At 42.4% G+C, this 21,263-nt stretch overlaps 1 protein-coding gene across 1 annotated transcript; it reads right to left on the reverse strand.

The window, feature by feature from the left end:
- shisa7a (shisa family member 7a) lies at positions 1 to 13,323 on the reverse strand (the record flags this gene model as incomplete). Its single annotated transcript, XM_084052188.1, has 6 exons — positions 1 to 1,043; positions 1,747 to 1,932; positions 3,353 to 3,415; positions 5,762 to 5,916; positions 12,191 to 12,597; positions 12,946 to 13,323. The coding sequence occupies 6 exons, from the start codon at positions 13,321 to 13,323 to the stop codon at positions 1 to 3; spliced, it is 2,232 nt and encodes a 743-aa protein (XP_083908314.1).
- Between the last annotated feature and the right edge of the window lie 7,940 nt (positions 13,324 to 21,263).

The following is a 21,263-nucleotide window of genomic DNA, read 5'->3' on the forward strand; positions in this document are numbered from 1 at the left end:
TCACACCGTCACCTCATTCTTACTTCCTGTCCTGATACCCTGACTGCCACTCCCACTTCCTGTCGACCCTCCACCGCCCCCTCCGGGTATAAAATGCAACTGCTCAATAGTGTTCTGCCTCTTGGACGCGAATGCCATCCTCCTAGCGCTGTGGCCCCCTATCGTCCCAGTTCCCATGACCACCCCGTCGCGGCTGCCTCCACCTCCGCTTCCGCCGCCGCCACCTCCGCCTTCGCCTCGGCCTTCGCCTCGGCCTCCGCCTTCACCTCGGCCTCCCCCTCCGCTTCCCGGCATCTCCCCACCCCAGCCCATGCCACCGCCCATGCCGCCGCCCATGCCACCGCCCATGCCGCCGCCCATGTGCCCCGTCATGGCAGCGTTCCGGTCTTGCTCCCTGCCAGAGGTGGGATGAGAGTTCATCTTGATCATGTGGTGGCGGTCGAGGGAGGGCGTGGCGCAGACGTTCTGCTGTGACTGGGCCTTCTGGCGGGGCAGGGTGGGCACCATCCCGCCTCCTCCGGGAGGAAGGGCGTAAGGATCGACCATGGGGTGGTTCATCCCCCCCATCCTCTCCTCCAGGTGGTCGGGGGACATGAGCAGCCTCTCCTGCTGGTCTCTTTTGCGTGTGAGCGTCTGCGTGTTGGAGTTCTTATTGGAGGCGGCCATCGCTTTGTAGTACTGGTGCTGCTGGTTCTTAGAGAGCCGGGACAGGGTGCCGGTGTTCCCCGGAACGTCGCCCATGTTCAGCATCTGATCTTGAGATTTCACCTTCCTGGCGGGCTTGGACAGGGTGTCATAGTTGGGGTTGTACTGCGTCTCCGGGGGCTCCAGTGGGTAAGGGTTCGGGGTGGGTGAGATGGGAGGCATGGAGGGAGGGGGTATCCAGGGCCGGACAGCGTGCCTGGGCAGGGTTCCTCTCCCGCCGAGGGTGTAGTCTCCGCCCCAGTGGAGGTGGTGCTGGGAGGACTGCAGGGCCGGCTGGGCCGTGTGGGGCCGGCGCTTTGTGGTGCAGTAGCCAGACGAATACTCATCAAGACCCTTCTCTGCAAGGCAAAGAAAACATTTGTTTTCTTATATTCAACCATGATTTGACCAGGTGGTTTGACTAAGATTAAAAGTCTTTTCGGTTGAGACCTGGCATAGAAACCTGAAGGAATAATGTGAAAATACAGACAGCTTAGCTACACAAATACTTAATGTTGTTCTGTAGACTCCCATTTTACTAGCATGTGATGTGTAACACATTGTGCACTATACGTTGTTGAGGTAATGCTGAGTTTTGCAGAAAAGAGGACTTGTGTTGTGCAGTAATAAGACTTGTGTTGTACATTAATAAGACTTGTGTTGTACATTAATAAGACTTGTGTTGTACATTAATAAGACTTGTGTTGTACATTAATAAGACTTGTGTTGTACATTAATAAGACTTGTGTTGTACATTAATAAGACTTGTGTTGTACATTAATAAGACTTGTGTTGTACATTAATAAGACTTGTGTTGTACAGTAATAAGACTTGTGTTGTACATTAATAAGACTTGTGTTGTACAGTAATAATACTTGCACGTACAGTAATAAAACTTGTGTTAAGCACTTGTGCAAAGCAGATTCTCAGATGAGGGTGCAAGGATGTTGTCAAGTTGATAAGTCAAGTACAAGACCTTCTAATCCAAAACAAAATGTATTCTGCAGAACAAAGGAATGGTCACCCTGTGTGTATATAATACATAATAGTGTTGTTTCTGACCCAGTCGCTTGAGCGAGGAGTATCTGTTGAGCTCAGGCTTGATGACGCTGTCATAGGACGGAGGGAGCTGGGCCAGGTTGTGCAGAGAGTGGTGGAACGCAGGCTGGGATTTGGTGTTGTTGTGCTTGCTGGAGAGCAAGGTCCCTCCGCCCACCATCTGGGCATTGTTCATCCGAGGGGTACGTTCTGCACACACCAAAACATTACATATGATATGACACCATCCTCTTACCATTTAACCACTTAAGACCTGAAGCCGATTCTACAAATGTCTTCTAAATCCCAACAGTTTTCTGAAAAACGTATGTTGCTATATCAGTGGTGCTCAAACTTTTTCATGTCAAGGTTTTTTGGCCGCCGACCCCATCTCAAAATTATAATAATAATTCAAAATGTTCGCTTTAAAACAATATATATATTCAAAGATTTTCACACATTTTTCACGATTTATCAAAAATAGCAGATCTACAAGCTCATAGCGCGGCACTCGGTGCCGTGCTATGAGCTTGTATATCTGCTATTTTTCAATAGCCAAAGTGTAAAATAATGCTTTTTTAGCTAAAATCTAAAAATGACACAGATGCGTTCCAGGTCTTAATGGGTTAACCACTTAAGCCCTATATACTTAGTTGAGCGGAGTCCCCCAGGGCTCTATTCTAGTCTCCCCTCTCATTATCGCTTCACACTAAATAAATGTATATTCGGCGAAAATAGCAGATCTACAAGCTCACGACACTTCGCACTGCGTGAACCAGAATAGGGTTCATGTGGTTAATGGAACACTCAAATTTATGTTTTAGACCACTCCAAATATAAACCTAGATCTTTGGAAATCTACATCCTAAATCACGGGTGGGGGCGGGGCAACCTTTTCAGGCACATGATCACTAAGCTATTTTCCAAGGCTGGCGCGATCACGCAGTGCCAGATAATGAAAACCACCACTGCTTTTATCACTTATCATAAGCTGTTAATTAGAATAGTACGAGCATAGAATATGTCAAAAATGTTATAATAAAACTTAACAAAGAATGGGTCAATCATTTAATATGAATAATGAGGGTAAGATAAATTCTGACTATCTGGGAAGAAAAGTTGTATGCACATCAAACAATAATGGTTTATAATGCTTGTCCTCAGTTGATCAAACAGCTCAATAGCCCAGTCTGATCTAGCCTGATCACCTGGTAGATCAAAGAGAGGTGATTGCCCACCCCCCTGTCCTAAATCACTCCATGATATTTACATTCACATTTAGACACATTACTGATGATGTTCTTATTCAAGCCAAGCGTGACTCAAATAAGCTGCAAGTCTTCCATCACATACAAGCAACCAGGAGTAAGGTAATTTCACCGAATGGGAGCAGGAAGCTTAATTATATTCAGTGAGATTGCCTCTTTTGTATAGACACTTGTTATGCAGATCAGCTATGTATTCAGATGTGAGGACACGCCAGTACACCGACTTTTACTTGTTTTTCTAGAGTACCAGTCAGGTCTGACGATAATCAGAGTCATTGTTGAGATGAATAAGCACGAAACTAAACTAAATGAGGTGAACCGAGCACGCCGATTAACACCGTGAATGCCACCAGCTGACTTACCGATAGTGGCCGTGTGCTTGGGACTGGAGCCGGAGTGGATGAAATTGTGCTGCAGATTCCCCACTGCAAGTCAAAATAACATTATGGCAATGAGAAGTGGATCAGCGGCGTATGCTTACACAATAGATCAGGGGTCTTCAACATTTTCAGGCCAAGGACCCCCTAGCCGAGAGAGATGAAGCAATGAGCCCCTACTCTATATTGTATAAAATTGTGTTTCAGATTAAAGTTTTTTTTTTACTTTAGTCTGTTCTTTTTTCCCTCTACACATACTATACCTCTTAGCCAAAAATAGCTGATCTACAAGCTCACAACGCCTCGCAGGGTTCAAGTGGTTAATGTAAAAAACGAAATGCTATCACACAAAGATTTGGCGGACCCCCTATAGTAGGCCTGAGGACCCCCTAGGGGTCCCGGACCCCCTGTTGAAGACCCCTGCAATAGATGTTAACCAGTTTGAAGTTTACTTAACATGATTATCATTTGAACCTTTATTGGAGCATCTCCACCTTTACCTCCATCTAAATACAATAATTAATATTCCAGGTCGTGCGGCTCAAACATTGTGCTTATAATTATCACGAAGTATGGTCTGTTCTCTTGGTTGCTATGCCAACTGCGGTGGATAGCTAGTTATTGATACCTTTTGTCTAGTTAGCTAAACAGTGATGCGTCTCATCCTATTTTAACCACTTAAACCCCTTGTACCTTGTTGATTGGTGTCCCCCAGGGGTCATTATTAAGACCAGTAGAATATTTGAAAGCGATTTTGGTCAGTCATACACATCCATGATGAGGAATATATTTGACAATGTATGATTGTCACAGACAAAACCTTTTCACCCCTTTGGCTCAGATGTCTTTTTACCTTACTTATTTTAGACAGTTTCTCAGCACACTCATTCAGACATAATAGCTGAATAGATTTTGCTGAATTAAATATCCTCATTCTGAGCACAGCCCCATTCCTTTGAATAGAAACTTTAATTAAAAGGGCAGCTCATCGCCGCAAGGAACATACTCCTAATATTATTAAAGGACCATACCAGCGGTATTGCAAGTTTAGCCCATTGACTACATGTCACAGTATAATTTAATTGCTGAAAACAAGGAAGCAATTGGTTCAGTATGGTACAAAAATCAACTTGTAGAACACATACTAGCCCTAACTGGCTTGGGGAAATGTCTGTCGCTTTAGTTTTTGGCAATGTAACATTATTGTTGTCATGTTGTGTATAAATGCAGTTTGATTTGAAAAGTCTAGCTGAAAATAGTACCTGGAGAAAAGATTGTTTAGCAAAATTCAATTCAAGCATCCATAATAACTCCATAATCCATAATAAGACAAATCAGCCAGAGAAGCAGAGGATTTTAAGGTGGGTATTCTGGGTAAACTAAACAAAATAGAGAAATCAGGCATATATTCCAACAATAAAATATGTTTTGGAAACTTGTCAGATATAAAGTATACTGTGACTTGTAAATGATTAAAACACGTAATACCGCTGGCATACAGCTTTGTGAAATGACATGAAAATATACAGTAGCATGGTTTTCAGCCTGATTAACCAATACTGCCAGGCATATTAAAGAGAATTAAAGTAACCTTTTTCAACATCATTGTATTATTGGGTCCTCACTAATGCTCGCTATAGGATGGAGCCATTTCTGTCTACAAAGTGTCTCAGAGGTGGACTGTGTAAGGTTGGAAAATGTGCTTAGACTACCGATGACATCATGGATGGTAGTTTCAACATTTTAAAATTAATAGTGACTTCTATTTCAGTTTGCTAACTTTCCAGGAAGAGAAATGCTGTAATTTCCTTTTAGCTTGGAATCCAATCATTGATGTAATTGGTTTCCACTGAGTAGACCATGGCACCATCTTATAATGAGCATTGGTAAGGACCAATTATATATATATATAAAAAATATTTTAAAATCATTAAAAAGTGTGAAAATAAGGGTGAAGTGTTCCTTAAAGATTGATGAAGATTATTTTCAGAATCCAAAACAAAACAAAGCATTACCACCAAACTACATTAGGCCTACCACCTACATTACAAACACCACTATACATTACCACCACACCTCATTACCGGAAACAAATAACTCCTTTTTTAGAATCAGTGAAGAATCAGAGACTATAATGAAGATCTGAGACTCCATACATTGTAGACATGCTCCTTTAACCACTTGAACTTGATCCATATTAGGAACATTAGCCAAAAATAACTGATCTACAAGCTCACAACTCGTCGCAACTTAACGCGTTGTGAGCTTGTAGGTCAGCTATATTTTTAGTGAAGAGATTTTCCATAGATGGAAATAAGTGTTCCAAGTAGCCTACAGAGCCAATGTTTTTTTAAGTTGTTAGTGCAGCTCTGTAAGCCCTAAAAAGACTCTTACATCTGTTGTCCTTGCTGGGTAGGCCCGGGGCGTACTGGTTTTTGGGAGGTCTGCCGAGCGTCCCGTGTCCGTCTCCGACGGTCAGTGCCACACTGTTATTTCTCTCATCCTGCTGGACTGGACTGGACTGATGCCGCAACATGTCCACCAGAGCTCTGAGCACATACAACACATAAACCACACAAGCCAACAGTGGGTTAATCATTCTATACCAGCTGCTATTCATATTTGCACAAAGAAGTCATGTTCTGTTTCATTTCATTTCATTTCTATTTTGAACATAGAAGACATTGTGTCTTGTTGTCATCTGGCTTCATTTCATTTTCTATTCTCTACCCTTGTGATGCTTTTTATTGAAACTGCAAAATGTTGGGAGCTTGTACAAAAGAGATATGTCACCCAATCTTTATAACCTGTAAAAACTTGGGATGTGACAATAAAGTTGAAGTGGAATCTGAAGTTGATTTATGATGTGAAAACTCACACCTATTCAATGTAAAAGGTGACACTACTGTGATGAAGGTTAAGTTATGGTTCTACAGTTGATCTGATTATAAAAAGGAAAAGCGAGGATGATCTGTTACCCAGACATGTCCTCTGTTATCCAGAATGGACACATTCATGAATTTATCTGCTTATGAGTATTTGTTGCACTTTAACCCATTAAGACCTGAAACGCATCTGTGTCACTTTAGATTTCTTTGGCTATTCAAAAATAGCAGATATACAAGCTCATAGCACGGCACCGAGTGCCGCGCTATGAGCTTGTAGATCTGCTATTTTTGAAAAATCTTGAAAAAAAATGTTTTACATTTTTTTCCAAAAACTCTTAGGATTTAGATTTTTTTAAAGAATCGCCTCAGGTCTTAGGCATTAAGCTGATATTGTTAATTTGTTATACAATATTAATAGCATAATTATTTCAGGACAAGAGTTCTAAGTTCATTTCCTTTGCAGGCATCACAGTGGAAAGAAATAAGGCGGTGAACTTAAAGAAGGTTCAAGGCAGCTCTGTTCAGTTCAAGTAGAACAAATGGGGAGAAGTCAATGTCATCATTAAGACCAGAGAATGTTGTCGCTTTAAGCGTGATTATCCTAAATGTTTCTCTTTGGAGTAGCTGTGTGAGTCTGTCACCCCCTCTTACAGACCTGGGAATGACCTCAATAACCATGATTTTTAAATTGCTTGGATTTGTTTGTCCAGCTGCCTTGTAGTGTTCTGCCATGGGGTAGTTGGGATTCCCAATCCGTACACACAAATCCAAACAATTTAGGCAGCTGGTGGACACACATATCCAAACAATTAAAAAAATCATGGTTATTGAGGTCATTCCCAGGTCTCTAAGAGGGGGTGACAGACTCACACAGCTACTCCAAAGAGAAACATTTTGGATGCTACTCAGCCAGTATGTAAAATAACAAGACAACATACAGTATGTTGTCTTGTTATTTATGTTTTTTGGATCCTATATGTACTGTGGTTCCTATTTTTCTATTTTTCGATGTGGGCTCTGTATTCCAACCTGATGTATTTTATCTACGTCCTATTTTATCTACTTCCGGCCGAAACGTGTTGGTCACCTGCGTTTTTTTTAAACTTCCTTGCTTTACTATGGAATAAAAGATTTTCTGCTTATACCAAACAGAGCTGCCTTGGGCCTTCTTTAAGTTCACCGCCTTATTTCTTTCCACTGTGATGCCTGCAAAGGAAATGAACTTGTCCTGAAACTAAACCCTTTCCAAAGCGCACCTGTTTGCAGTTTGCCATAATCACGGTCCGGACCCACGCAGCGCTTCTTATCCTAACATTTATTGTTATTTATTTGGACCGTGGCGTTGAATTCATGATTCAATGTTAGCAACACTGGCATTGCCACTTTTTTAGGTTATTGTTCAAATAATAAACAAATAATAAGTAAGGTTATAAATACAGTTTGTAGCTTAATACCACAGCTGCCATTGATTGTATTGTGCCTCTCCTTCCTGTATTTAAACACGCCTTGCCTTGTAATTTATCAAGACCTGATGAGGACCGGTTACGGTCGAAACGTTGCCTAACAAATAAACTAAAAACTCTTCCACTGGGAGCTCAAACAGTGTGCGGACTTCCCCTCTCTTTTCCTGATATAAATACAGTTTTAGCATAGCTTTTGATGTTTAATGCAAATTCTTTCCTTCCAGGTGACGCTATCTAATAAAGGGAGACAGAGACTGTTCAAGGCCAAGGAAGAACAAATATCCACAAGATAGGGCTGAGTTTCTGGAGAAAAAGATATCAAGGCAATGTGATTTTAGTAATGAAGTAATAAAGCAATAAAGCAGATCAATAAAAAAAAGGAAAAAACTGAAACATTTTTATGAAAAAAGGTTCATACTCATTTGCAGAGGGGCTAGACTATGCAGAGAGAAGTAATTTCCCCTGGGGGGTCACTGCAAATTCTTTTTTAGATGTTTTAGTGATTCTCAACCTTTTTTAATTTCAAGGGTGCCCAGTTTGATATGCATTTAGAACCCAATCTGTAAAATCATCAGTGTTAATTTAACTCTGAGAGGGTAGAAACAGAAGGGTCCATTTGCTTCCATTTGTACAGTCTCAGAGTTACAGACTTGTAAGGGTCTATTTCTGGTTCCTAACTATCAATCATTTAGCTGGCCCCAAGGACCCCTGGGGGGCCCTGGACCCCACAATGGACATTTCTTATGTGCAGTGTGGATCAAGTTCATTTACAAAAATTGAATATGTTGTTCTTGCAGTGATCTGTCCCTTTAAAGTAGCGTCTTTTTGTACCCCCTTCATTGATTTATTTAACAGCACTGCAAACTGAGAATTAATTTACAGCACTTGGGTTGAGATGAATAAGTTGGTAACAGAATACTTGAGCACTGACCATGTTAATCAATCAGAGAAACTGCCTCTTTTTAATATCATTTTAAAGTGTTTTATGTGAAATTAAATGCCATTGAATTTAAGTGTTCAACTTGTATGGTAAGTTAACGATTTTAGTGTCTCTTGCTTTGTTCTATGTATGACTGTTGAAAAACAATGTTCCTGAGACTGCCATCAATGATACAGTGAAATCTACAGTATGTAATTAGTCAATTAATATACAACATAGAGATCCAACACCCTCCCCCCTGAGAAAGCATTTTGCCACACCGGCAAGGAAAAACTCCCCTCTAGGGAAGCCACCAGGCTATAGGCTATAGGTGGGCAGCCATCTGCCTTGACCAAGTCAGAGGGGAAGAGAGAGAGAGAGAGAGAGAGTGAGAGAGAGAGAGAGAAAGAGAGAGAGAAATCTGTATACGTAACTATACTGTAATCCCAGCAGATATATATATATATATATATATATATATATATATATATATATATATACTATCTTTCAAAAGGTTAATGAAGTATCTATCAAAAGAATATGTATTTGTGTCCAAAATCGCCATCGGACCCAAAAATCTGGCAACAGTATAGGGCCCAAAATGTGAAAACATCCCTCCTAATCAAAGCCCTAAACCAATTTACACTTTTATTGTCACAAGAGTAGTGATACAGTACACGGGCATATGAGCCATAACATCAACTATTAAAATAAATGATTGTATAGGAATCGAAATTAATTTGGATTTTAAAACCATGTATCTTGCTGACCTAGAAGATCTGCATTGTATTAAGCAAGATCAATATTTGTTAAGGGTATTACTAGTAGCGGCAAAAAAGGCCTTAACTAAAAAATGGCTTACAAATGTTATACCAACTATAAATGAGTGGATTGATTTAATCTATAATTTATTTGTTATGGAGAGAATTACATTCAGCTTTAGAGGTTGGACTGAAGTCTTTGTGGACAACTGGTTTAAATGGCTTACTTATGTCTCTACATTAAGACCAGATTTTATTTGAATTCAGTTAATTCAATTTTCTTTATTTTCTTTGATTGACCATAATGAACAAGGTGTATGTTGGATTTGTCCCATTAATGGACATTTTGTTTTCTATTTTCTGAAATGTGACCAAGTGTATGGATTATGCCTATGCATAGTAGTCAATAAGTGACCAAGTAGAAGAGAGACAGTTTCCTCCCCTTATATGTTTGTAATTGTATGTTTTGTATGTTCGGTTTGTTTGTTGTTAATGTGTTAGTCTTTTCTTTTCTGTGAATGTTTGTTTTCATGTTCTGAAAAATCCAATAAAAAATAAATGGAAAAAATAAATAAAAAATAAATGATTGTTCCACTTGATGACTAATAGTATTATTTTAAGCTCAGACTGAGCAATGTGGCCCAAATACCTGAGTCCTTCAAGCCTCATTTTGAGTGTTCATAAATAGGAGCAATTAACAGCTATACGAGGGAGAGAAGGAGTAGAATACATTTTCCGACATTTAGCCCCTCTTCAGCGCCAATTTGTCACATCACCAGTTCAGTGGGTGAAATTGTTTGTTTTTGTTTAGTTTTTTTGCTCTCACAAATTGCAGTTACATTTAAATAAATAAATATTGAATATACAAACAACATTCATTCTGTTGAGCAAACATTTATTTGCTCAACAATCTGTTGAGCAAAATAAATGACATCAACTATGCAGATATCAACTATGCATTAAATGTAAGTGAATGGGAATGTACCTACAGTATAGTGAAAAATACATAAAGTGAGCCATGTGACCCTATTCATCAGTCTGATGATAATAACCTATTAAAAAAACCCTATAGATATGTCCTTTTAAGTACCATTAAGTGGATGGCTGAGTCCACCCCACAACTACAGCGACAACGATAGCGGTGAACAATATTGTTGGAATCACTTCCAGACCGATTTGAGGAAAGATACATTGACAGTGACAGCCAGTCAAAGTCCATCTGAATTTATAGGACATAACGTTCAACACATCACTCATGTTCAACATGGGTGAAGTGTGGCCATGTTTACATAACTTTATCATTCATTAATGTGGGTGATTATCATTATGATTGTCTTTATAATTATCATTCTTGGTGTGGACAACCCCATAGTCTCCGTCAACCACATGGCTCCTCCAATACAGTCACCAGACCAGCCCGGCTGAACAGGCACCCCGAGCAACCAGTAAGTAAGTAGCCTTGGAAACAAATGGTTCCCATGCCATGCGGCCCATACGTCATGCAGGAGCATATCTCCTGATTCCATAGCGAGAGGCAGTTTGATGTACAAGGGACTTACCCCCAACCCCACCCTTGATGCTGAGTGCCAAGCAGGGAGACATTGAATACCACTTTTACAGTCTTTGGTATGTCTCTGCCGGGGATTGAACCTCCGACATCCCAGTCACCCGGTTTCAAGGCAGACACTCTTAACAGGGCCACTGAGCTGGTCAGCCAGTCTTCCCTGCCTGCTTTACACCCTCAAACGCGGCCAATCGTGTTCATCAGAGCACCCGGCCCAGCCGGATGCTCTGCTTCCGGGAAATCGAACCCAGGTCTCTGCAGTGGTGGGCGAGTGCTTTTACCTCTTCGCCACCCGGATGCCAACTTAAACAATATTTTATTGAAGCTCCTGTGGATTTTAATTTGATGTCTCTAATATTTTTATTGTAATTCTATTTTATTACATCCCTTCTCCATGGAGAACCTTTTGAAATGCATTATGTGTTTTGAATTAAGTTGACCTCTGTTGTGATCGGAAGAGCTATTCTCATAGTGAGGTGGTGGCTGGTCATCCAGTTGATTTAGCCCTCTGCAAGCGAATGCATGCTCAGAGAACAAGATGTCAGCATGGTAGTGTCATTGTCAAACAGCATGTTCTGACGTTTATTCAAGCACATACAGAGAATATATACTGTATACATTTGCGGAGGTGGCCGGAAGATATGAGTCATGACTATTAGAGCTAAACAGGATGGGATATGAATAAGCATTCAAGAAAACACCTTGTTCTAGAAAGCAGATGAGTTGTACTTCAACAGTATCTACTTGAGCTGACAGTATCCTGGTAAAACTGTGCACATGGCGTCACACGCATATGCATGAGCATACATGCTCATGCAGCTCCTAAAGGGTGAATCAGTATAGTTCCGTGGCCGTACATATAATGGGGTTGCAGGTCAAACCGCCAATATAATACTGTAATATCAATGAGAATTGTTACACTTTTCCAAATGTAAATTTAAAAACATACAGTATATAGGGTATAATACTATATACACACAGCTACATAACTGAGCCCCAAATAAGCCATAGCCTCTGTCCTGTGGCCCCTCTATTACGAAATGGCAAAAAAAGAAAAGAAAACAGCCAATCTACTAGCTCTACTATTTTCAAACATTTTAAAAAGAAGTTCCTCCTCTCCTTCCCAACTGGCTGCTGTGGCATCCCCTGGCGGCCCCCCCTGGTGGCCATGGCCCCCACTTTGAAAACAACAGACATATTAACTGTAAGTCATTAGATTGTCACCCACCTGGGCATGTTGAGGTCTCTGTGGTTAGCTTCTTCCTGTACCTTGTTGAACACCACCTTGATGGCAACGGCAACCGCCACCATGAACACAATCACGCCGCCGATGATGAAGCCGGTGTGGTGACTCTGCTGCTTGAAGGGGTCCACGTCCGGATCGGCCGCCTCCTCCGGCGTCACCGTGTCGGGCGGCGGCGGCTTGGCCCACTCGGGGGAGTCGTAGTTCTTGCAGATGCCCTGCTCCAGGCGCCGGCTGCGCTCGGGGCAGCAGAAGCGGTAGTGACAGGTGCCGCAGCAGTAGACGAAGGTGTCCTTGGAGCAGTTGAAGGCGCTGTCGTATTGGCCCATGACGTCGTAGTAGCCCTGACACACGTCCACCGACGGCGGCGGGGCCACTTGGGCCGCCAACGCCTGGCCCAGAGCGTCGTCTGCCGTCGTCACGTTCTTAGTTTTGACCTGGGCCAAGGGCCTGGGCGGCGTCTCCAGGGTCCCCGCCTCCTCCTCCTCCTCCGAGAAATGTTCGGGACGTTTCTCGGGGGAATTGGGCCTGGCCTTAAGCGCGGCCGGCCTCACGTCGGGCGGCGGCGTGTCCCCCTCGGGGGAGTCGTGGTTCTTGCAGCCGCCCTGCTCCAGGCGATGGCTGCGCTCGGGGCAGCAGAAGCGGAAGTGACAGATGCCGCAGCAGTAGACGAAGGAGTCCTTGGAGCAGTTGAAGGCGCTGCCGTATTGGCCCATGACGTCGTAGTAGCCCTGACATACGTCCACCGCCAACGCCTGGCCCAGAGCGTCATCTGCGGTCGTCACGTTCTTCGGGAACATGACCTGGGGCAGGGGCCTGGGCGGCGGCGTATCTGGGGTCCCCGTCTCCACCTCCTCCGCGAAATTTTCGGGACGTTTCTCGGGGGATTTGGGCCCACCCCTGAGCGCGGCCGGGCTCATGCCGGCCTGCAGGGCCCGGAGAAGCAGAGGGGGGCGAGGGGGGGCAGACTGGCCGATGATCGGCGGCCCTGGGAGGTGTGAGTCCTGGGGAGGGGGCAGGGCGAGCGGAGAGGTCTCTGTGGCGGCGGTAATCTGGGCAGCGAGCAGGGCGAGTATGGAGACAGCAGCAAGGATTTGGAGATTGGTGGTGGGCGTCATCTTTACATGACTAAAAGCTCTATTTTCTGTCGTTGAGTCAACGCAGCTGCAACGCTGTATCCGCTTTTGCAGCTTAAGCCACTAAAATAGCATGTGGCATATTCAGCTGGCACGTACAGTTTACAATTTAGGCATTTAGCAGACAATCTTATCCATGTTCGCAGTCGTTTAAAAATGTCCTTATTCACTCATGTAGAAGTAATTTAATTAGTACCCTAAATTCACTCACAATGTTGTGTTTCTGTTGTGCCCAAGTAAAAAGTTAATCAACAATAGAAGTTGTCGGTGTCAGTCATTGGTCAAAGAGGTATTTTATATTGTTCTTATTTCCTGTTTGAACTTCGTAACGCAGAACAATTTGATAGTTTGCCTCCAAAACCCTTTCTTTCCTACGATGCTAACTTAGAGATCTTCTTGCTTTTTAGCTGTTGACTTAATCTCTTTCCCGTTTTTTGTTGTTTTTTTGCACACCTTGTTAGAATAACGCAACTCCTGCTGTGCTTCTGTGTGGGCTTTCAACACTAAAGGCCTACAATTACTAGAGGTAAGTATCATCAAAGGAATAGGACAATCCTATATAGCTCCTCATAGGCTGTGGCACTTGAACAACAATACTCTGTCCCCGAGATCTCTGAATAAAGTAAACAATTTTGTTTCTTCTCAGCCTGGTGAAATATTTAACTCTAACACAGGTTATTGGAAATTAGGGGTAAATGCTTAGTTTAAGCTGTAGGCAATTTTTAATCTTTAAATCTATATAGTTCTATATTTTTGTGTTTTGATGCATGGTAAAACTTATTATGGCACTGTGTCAAAATGGCACAAACATACATATGTTGTCACCTGTAGAGGAATGGAGTTGGACCAAAAGGTGCCTTGTAAACATTGACAAGTTATTCCAAACTGAGACAATGACGCATCCAAATGTTTACACAGATACAAAAGGTACTTCCCAGGCACCTGGAGTTTTCATTGTGATAGAATTGAGAAATAACATGGGGTCTTTATGACATATACTGTGAATTAGGGATGACTAACACAGCAATGACATGAATCTTGGCCTTTAGGAGAGACTGTAAAACAAGCACAGCCTGTATCGCCGGAACAAGAAAAGTGCATCGCATATCTTATTAGAACAAGGACTCGAAGGGCACTTTGCCTCCACACGTGACGCATCTCTGCGCAGGTGAAAGTACACGATACCTGACGCGCGGCAGAGGTTCAAAGGATATCTGTCTTGCTGAGAAATATGCAAATGTGCAAAAAGGTATTGTGTTCGAGGTTATCTGCAATAATAGACAGAGGCAGGTCTGTCTCCCACACAAATTATAATTACATGTAATTACCAAAACGTCCCTATCTGTTGCAGGGAGGGCGAGGGGGGGGGGGGGGGGGGGACGAGGGGGGGACGAGACGGAGGAGCTGAAAGCGCTGATGGCGCTGCTTGTTTCAGTCATGCATCCCTCTAACCTTCTGAGAGGAGTTCAGAGGAGCGGAACAATGGAATGTACAAAAGCAACAGCTCTGGCTCCTGCCTAACGCTCCAATCTTCTGCTGCCTGTCGAACGCTCTCACTCAATTCCCTGGTTTGTCGTCTTCACATTTCCTACGGTGTGGTTCAGAAGTGGATTCCGTTGGCTGAGTGGCAGCACACCTACTGGAACACAAATGACAGATTTTATTACAAAAGAGGCCTTCAAGAAACACTCTCCACCTTCCCTTTGCTATTTTCATTAGTCCTGAAACTCCATTCGAATTTCTACCCACATCTAAGTGCATATGCACACCTTGCACAATGCAAGTGTTTGTGTGAGTCTCTGTTTGTGTGCATGTGTGCGTGCATGCGTGCGTGCATGTGTGCGTGTGCGTGTGCGTGTGCGTGTGTGTGTGTGTGTGCGCGTGTGCATGCTATGGGAATTGATTGTCAGTGTGCTCTTACACCTTTTACAAGAACAGAAGCTCCTGCAAAAAGCTGACCAGAGAAGGGGAGGGGGATAAATGCAGGGTAGGGATTTAAATGAGCTAAGAGATTGTGTTGAGCGAGAAGAGCCAGAGGTATAGATGCGGAGACGACCGTGAGTGGGAGGGCAATGTGTGGGTGGCAGAGAATCAAGTACATTTCTCCCAGCACTTACCCACAATGCAACACAGCAACATCACACATCACACACAACACAACACAACACAACGGCGGCAGTGCCAAAGCACACAGACCCACAAACACACGTTTGAACAACACATTTCAGAAAAAACACTGACAGCCAGCGAGAGAAAAAGGAACAGCATTGACCTAAGATTGTACTAACACATTTACAGGTGAAATAGTTGAAGAAGGGGTAAAAATGTACTCTCCTAAAAGGCAGTGTAGGTGTATATGTATGTCTGTCTGCATTAGCTGTTTCAAAGCTCTCTCTGTATAGTCTCTGCCTCACTCCCTTATATCACTCCTCTCTCTATCTCCCTCAAGCATGATTTAATATACCTCATCCTGAAAATAGACGATCTACAAGGCCACACAACCAACGCGTCGCATCTGCGATACTTTGGGAGCTTGTAGATCTGCAATTTTCCCGCATGAGACACCGTGGTACGACGGAGCATGAATCAGGCATCGCTCTGCCTTTCTCTGTCTCTTTCTCAGATTGCGTGTGTGGGTTGAGGCCGCTAACTCTCTTGGAAATAGCAGCACTGCAGCTCTGAGGCTGTGTGTGTGTGGAGCGAAAGACAGGGAGACGGCATCCAATCTGCACCAATTAGGTCGGAAAGGATGTCACCAGCGAGTATAGGGTTGCTTGAAATACGGTATCATCCCTTGTTTGGAAACTTAAAGACTTGTCCCTTATTGCAATGGTTTTCAACCTATTTCATGCCAAGGACCCCTACATTGATACACATTTGGCTGCGGACTCCCATCTGAAAATGTTTTGTGCCATGGACCCCCAAAAGCAAAGATTTTAGTTAAAAATGTTCACTTTAAAATATGCATATATATTCAAAGATATGCACACATTTTAAAAATTGCTATTTTTGAATAGCCAAAGCTAAGTGGTGAAAATGATTGTGACGCTATGTTAACTAATTTCGCTGGGGACCCCCTGGTACCGCCCCAAGGACCACTGGTGGTCCCCGGACCACTGGTTGAGAACCACTGCCTTATTGAACTGATATGAGACACAATTGGTTACTTATTTTTTGAAAATCAATCAATGACACACATCTTACAAGTTCAAACAGCTCATATATACATACAGTATACTATAATACAGGTTGTTAATGTATAATATACAAAAACTGTACATATATATACAGTGAGATTATTATTATTTTTCGGCCGGATATCCCATGTCTGAATTTCAGGTAGTCGACACTGCTATGTACCTTTTGTACCACCACAGCATCAGGGTTATTGGGACCTGCATTTGCAGTCCCAACAGTCCACACAAGTCTGCCCGGTGCCACTATACGTAACCACAGCTACAGACTTGCAATTATAATACATAATGATAACAACATAATAGGTTTAAACCTCAGGTTTTCGGTCAAAAGGTAGTAAGATCATGCCCCCCAAGGATCCCTGACTGAAGATATGGTGTAATATTTGTTCTTTGCAGGTCTGCGTCTAATGCATTCATAAAAAAAAGTGGAGGAATGTTATCAATATTGTGCTGTTCTGCTGAATCAATGCAGTTAAGTGGGGGCAGGGGGCAGTGCCTATTTCCCATGTAGGAGTACTATGCAAAGCTGTGTGTACGCGTGTGTACGTATGTGTGTATACGTACGTGTGTGTGTGTGTGTGTGTGTGTGTGTGTGTGTGTGTGTGTGTGTGTGTGTGTGTGTGTGTGTGTGTGTGTGTGTGTGTGTGTGTGTGTGTGTGTGTGTGTGTGTGTGTGTGTGTGCGTGCGCGTGCGCGTGCATGCATGCAAGAGAGAAAAACTGTATTCTAGTGAGAGAGAGAGTGAGAATGAAATGGAACCAAAGGTGAAGGGCAAGCCACTCTGCATTGTGTGATCATGATGTTGTTGCATCTACTGTATAGCCACTGAGGGAACAACATGTTACATGTTACCTTGATTTCTAAACACAAATGCCATTCCTGTTAAGCCACAATATAATGGCTCCATCATCACTTCTGTGGATGGGTGGGTATGTGTGCAGATGGTTATGAAATAGAACCATTTCAACAGGTGTTTGGTCGAAATAAGAAATTATGTCCTCATTCTCATCATGAACATACAGTGAGTGCATATTTACATTCAAGCTACAGAAAATGGATTTCAACATCAGCTACAGGCCACAGGTTGCTATACCCTATAGGGCTTTATTCTCCTCAGGCAGTTGCCAATATACTGCGCAATGCTAATCTGAATAAATGGAGATGTTTTGCCCATGCATCCAATATAATTTTTTACAAAGAACAAGCATGCGGGTTATGGTTATATGGACATGACTTGCATATCAGTAGCCTAAACTAAGAGTGCGTGGGTGTTCAGCGCCTCAGTGTGTGTGTGTGTGTGTGTGTGTGTGTGTGTGTGTGTGTGTGTGTGTGTGTGTGTGTGTGTGTGTGTGTGTGTGTGTGTGTGTGTGTGTGTGTGTGTGTAGTTCGGCTAGCTGTCCTTTTCCAGCAGTTTAATTATAAGTGTAGCCTACTATAGGATTAGGTATATTCCAATGTGAAAGCAGTTTCTGATCCATGAATGACGAACATGTCTTCCTTCGCATAATTATGTGGATTTTCTATGGCGCAGCTTTTCATACAAATGTTTCATTTGATCGCCGTGGCTTTATCTATAGCGATGCATTCAAACTGATGCGAAACTCGTTCATATATGACAATAAAGTATAAAACTATGTTGCGTGTTGTTTGCTTAAGAAATAAATACATGTATAATAATGTCATCATGCCTTACCTGTGCGTCGTTTGATGCTGGAGTGCGCACTGGATCTCTAACGGTTTTCAACTGTACCTCAATGGTTTTCAGATGATCGAAGACGTTATTGTCGCTCAGAGAAGAGATCAGATGATAAAGATGTATAGCTCATATTTCACGGATCTATGTTAAATGCCTGTGTTCACGCGGTTTTACCAGAATGCCGCAGACATGAATTGAACAATGTTTCTCCAATGTGCATTTTTGCGCTCCAGCGGATCCCATTAACAGGCTACCACATCACAGACGAGCAGTTATAGTCAATCACCACCAACGACACATTCTGCGGGTTTCCTACACTTTTGACATGGCAATTCAGACACGATCGGTGGGTTTTACATTCCATCCATGTGTTGCACATTCAACTCTTATAGCCTGATCTAGTGCATGGACTGAAAAATCACCAGTAATTCAGGAATCTACTGTCTACTAAACACGCGATTTCGCAAAGTCTAGGCTACTGCATGTCATTTTATCTCCCGATTTAACTTTTTTATCCGTCTGAAAGCGATCGTCACTGATCCCCCTTCATAATTTCCAGGAGATCAGGTTTCTCTACACCGCCTATAACTGCGACTGGTCTCGTGAAGGTCCGCTGGTACAGACAGCGCTCCTCCTCATTGGTCAGTGAGCCTGGTGCTGATGAGAGTTTTTCACCGCAGACATTTTGACGGGTAAACGCAGCTCTGGAGGTAATAACGTTAATTACGTGTGTTTTTTTCCCCCGTTAGGTGTTCTGTTATAGCCAACTGTTGTTTACCCATCAAAATGTCCTAACCCCTTCGCAGAACATAGCAGATCTACAAGCTCTCAACAAAATATTCATAGAGCTAAAACAGAAAATACACTAGCATGGTGCCCTGAGGGACCCCGCTCAACTATATGGGGTTTAAGTGGTTAATAGGGGTCAATCGATTTTGGCCGTGATAAACCTTGCTGCTGAACCAAAATAAAGACCTAAACTGTTGCTAAATCACCTTTTAATCGTCCAATGTACACCAGGTCTTATGTATCCCAGCACTAAAAAGGGAAATAGTAAGATACTAGATAGATATATTTTAACACAAACTTTACGGTATCGATCTGCAAAATCATATAGTCCAAGTTATTTCCCTGCCTCTTGGTAAATAGACTGTATAGAATTAGAATTGTACTAGTGTGAGCGAGAGATATACTGGGGAAGAGAGACGGAGATGGTTGCCACAGCAACTGTGTCATTATGTTGGTGGCAATTATGAAAGCGATGGGAACGGGTGGGGGAGAGGTTTGGTGCAGCAGCCAGGAATACTGGAGCATGAACCAAACTGTGAAATAGATCCACATTTGCTATTAACTTGGGTTTGTTGAAGTATAGTCTCTAGCATAATTCGACAAACCGCTATTTGAGGAATAGGCTATAGCCCTACTTAATAACCAGTGCAACAATGAAGAAAAGTTGTATGCACACAAGAGATGAACGACGCACTTCTTCTGACTGTGCAGCCTATATCTTTCCTATATTCATATGATGATTTTGTTACGTAATAATCGGATGCTCGTGTTAAATTGTGGCAAAGGGAGGGGGGTGAATTTTCTTTTACCTAATGACCCGAGGTTTCTCTTATGGGCCTGAAAGAATAGACAAGAACCGGATGGAGCAAGAGGTATAATAGCCTGGTTTTCATGCATCTGCAGGAAATGTATAGCTAAATTAATAGGATGCTTATACTTACAGACCACCCACCTGATTAACAACGTAATTCTGTTTATGCTTAATGGGGTTAGGTTCCCCCGAATTTCACGTTTGTTAGGGTTGTGCCTTAAATTGCATTTCATTTAGTATTCAACGTAAAAACTATTTGGTGATTTGGTGACGGATGATTTGAAATGGACTGCATTTATACACCTTTCTCCGAAGGACTTCACAATGTAATTCACTTTCACATGCGGTGGAAATGATGCATGCGAGCAAATATAGCATATATCAATTCATATATACATATATCACAAAGGTTTGGTTATAACCTGTATTACACCATGGCTCTAATTAAATTCAAACCAAAGACATGCACATATGACAAAACAAAAGTGGAACTGACTGCAAGGTTTCTGTATTTAGGCAGAACAGATTACTATTCAAGCATTCTCTAGAGAGGCCTGATAATTACCTGTGTGACAGGTTGCTATTTCTACACAGGTGGGTGGGTGGCAGGCATGTATGACTGCAGCAGGCCAGACGGGCCTTTCATTAAAGCAATGCAAGTGACATTCTACTGGGTTTGTTAGCTGTGAGAGAACTGCAAGGCGGGAGTACTATATGAACTGAGAATCAAACATCATCAGAGGTCAGATACACCAGGATTAAAATGTACATACCAGTACCATGCCTTCAATCTTTTGAGCTCTGGGAACCCAATCGACATTCAAATCTTCAACGTTTAATTACCTCTAAAATGCAGGTCCATTTGTACATTCTTTGGGTTACAGACACGTAAGGATCCCCATGCATTTGGTTTGTCATTTAGCTGGGGACAATTATCCAATTAAGACCTGGAACTGTGTCATTTTTAGATTTGAGCTAAACAGCATTATTTTACACTTTGGGCCATTCAAAAATAGCATAGATCTACAAGCTCATAGCTACGAGCTTGTAGATTTGCTATTTTTGAAAATTCGTGAAAATGTGCGCAAATCTTTGAATATATATATTTTTAAAGCGAACATTTTTAACTCAAATCTTTGCTTCTGGGGGGTCCCTGGAACAAAATATTTTGATGGGGGTCCGAGGCCAAATACATATCATTTTGGGGGTCCTTGAAATGAAAAAAATTGAGCACCACTGATATAGAAACATATGTTTTTCAGAATACTGTTGGGATTTAAGAGACATGTAGAATCGGCTTCAGGTCTCAATGGGTTATTTAGGACTCATCAGGACTCATTCGTCAAATCAATAAATTATATCATAAAAGACAATTTATTATGTATAATGGCTAGCCTGGGGTAAAAAAAAAAAAAATCAAAGGCAAATCA

This window comes from Gymnoscopelus microlampas (genome assembly GCF_963454915.1).
Source record: "Gymnoscopelus microlampas genome assembly, chromosome: 3".
Taxonomy (NCBI): Eukaryota; Metazoa; Chordata; class Actinopteri; order Myctophiformes; family Myctophidae; genus Gymnoscopelus; species Gymnoscopelus microlampas.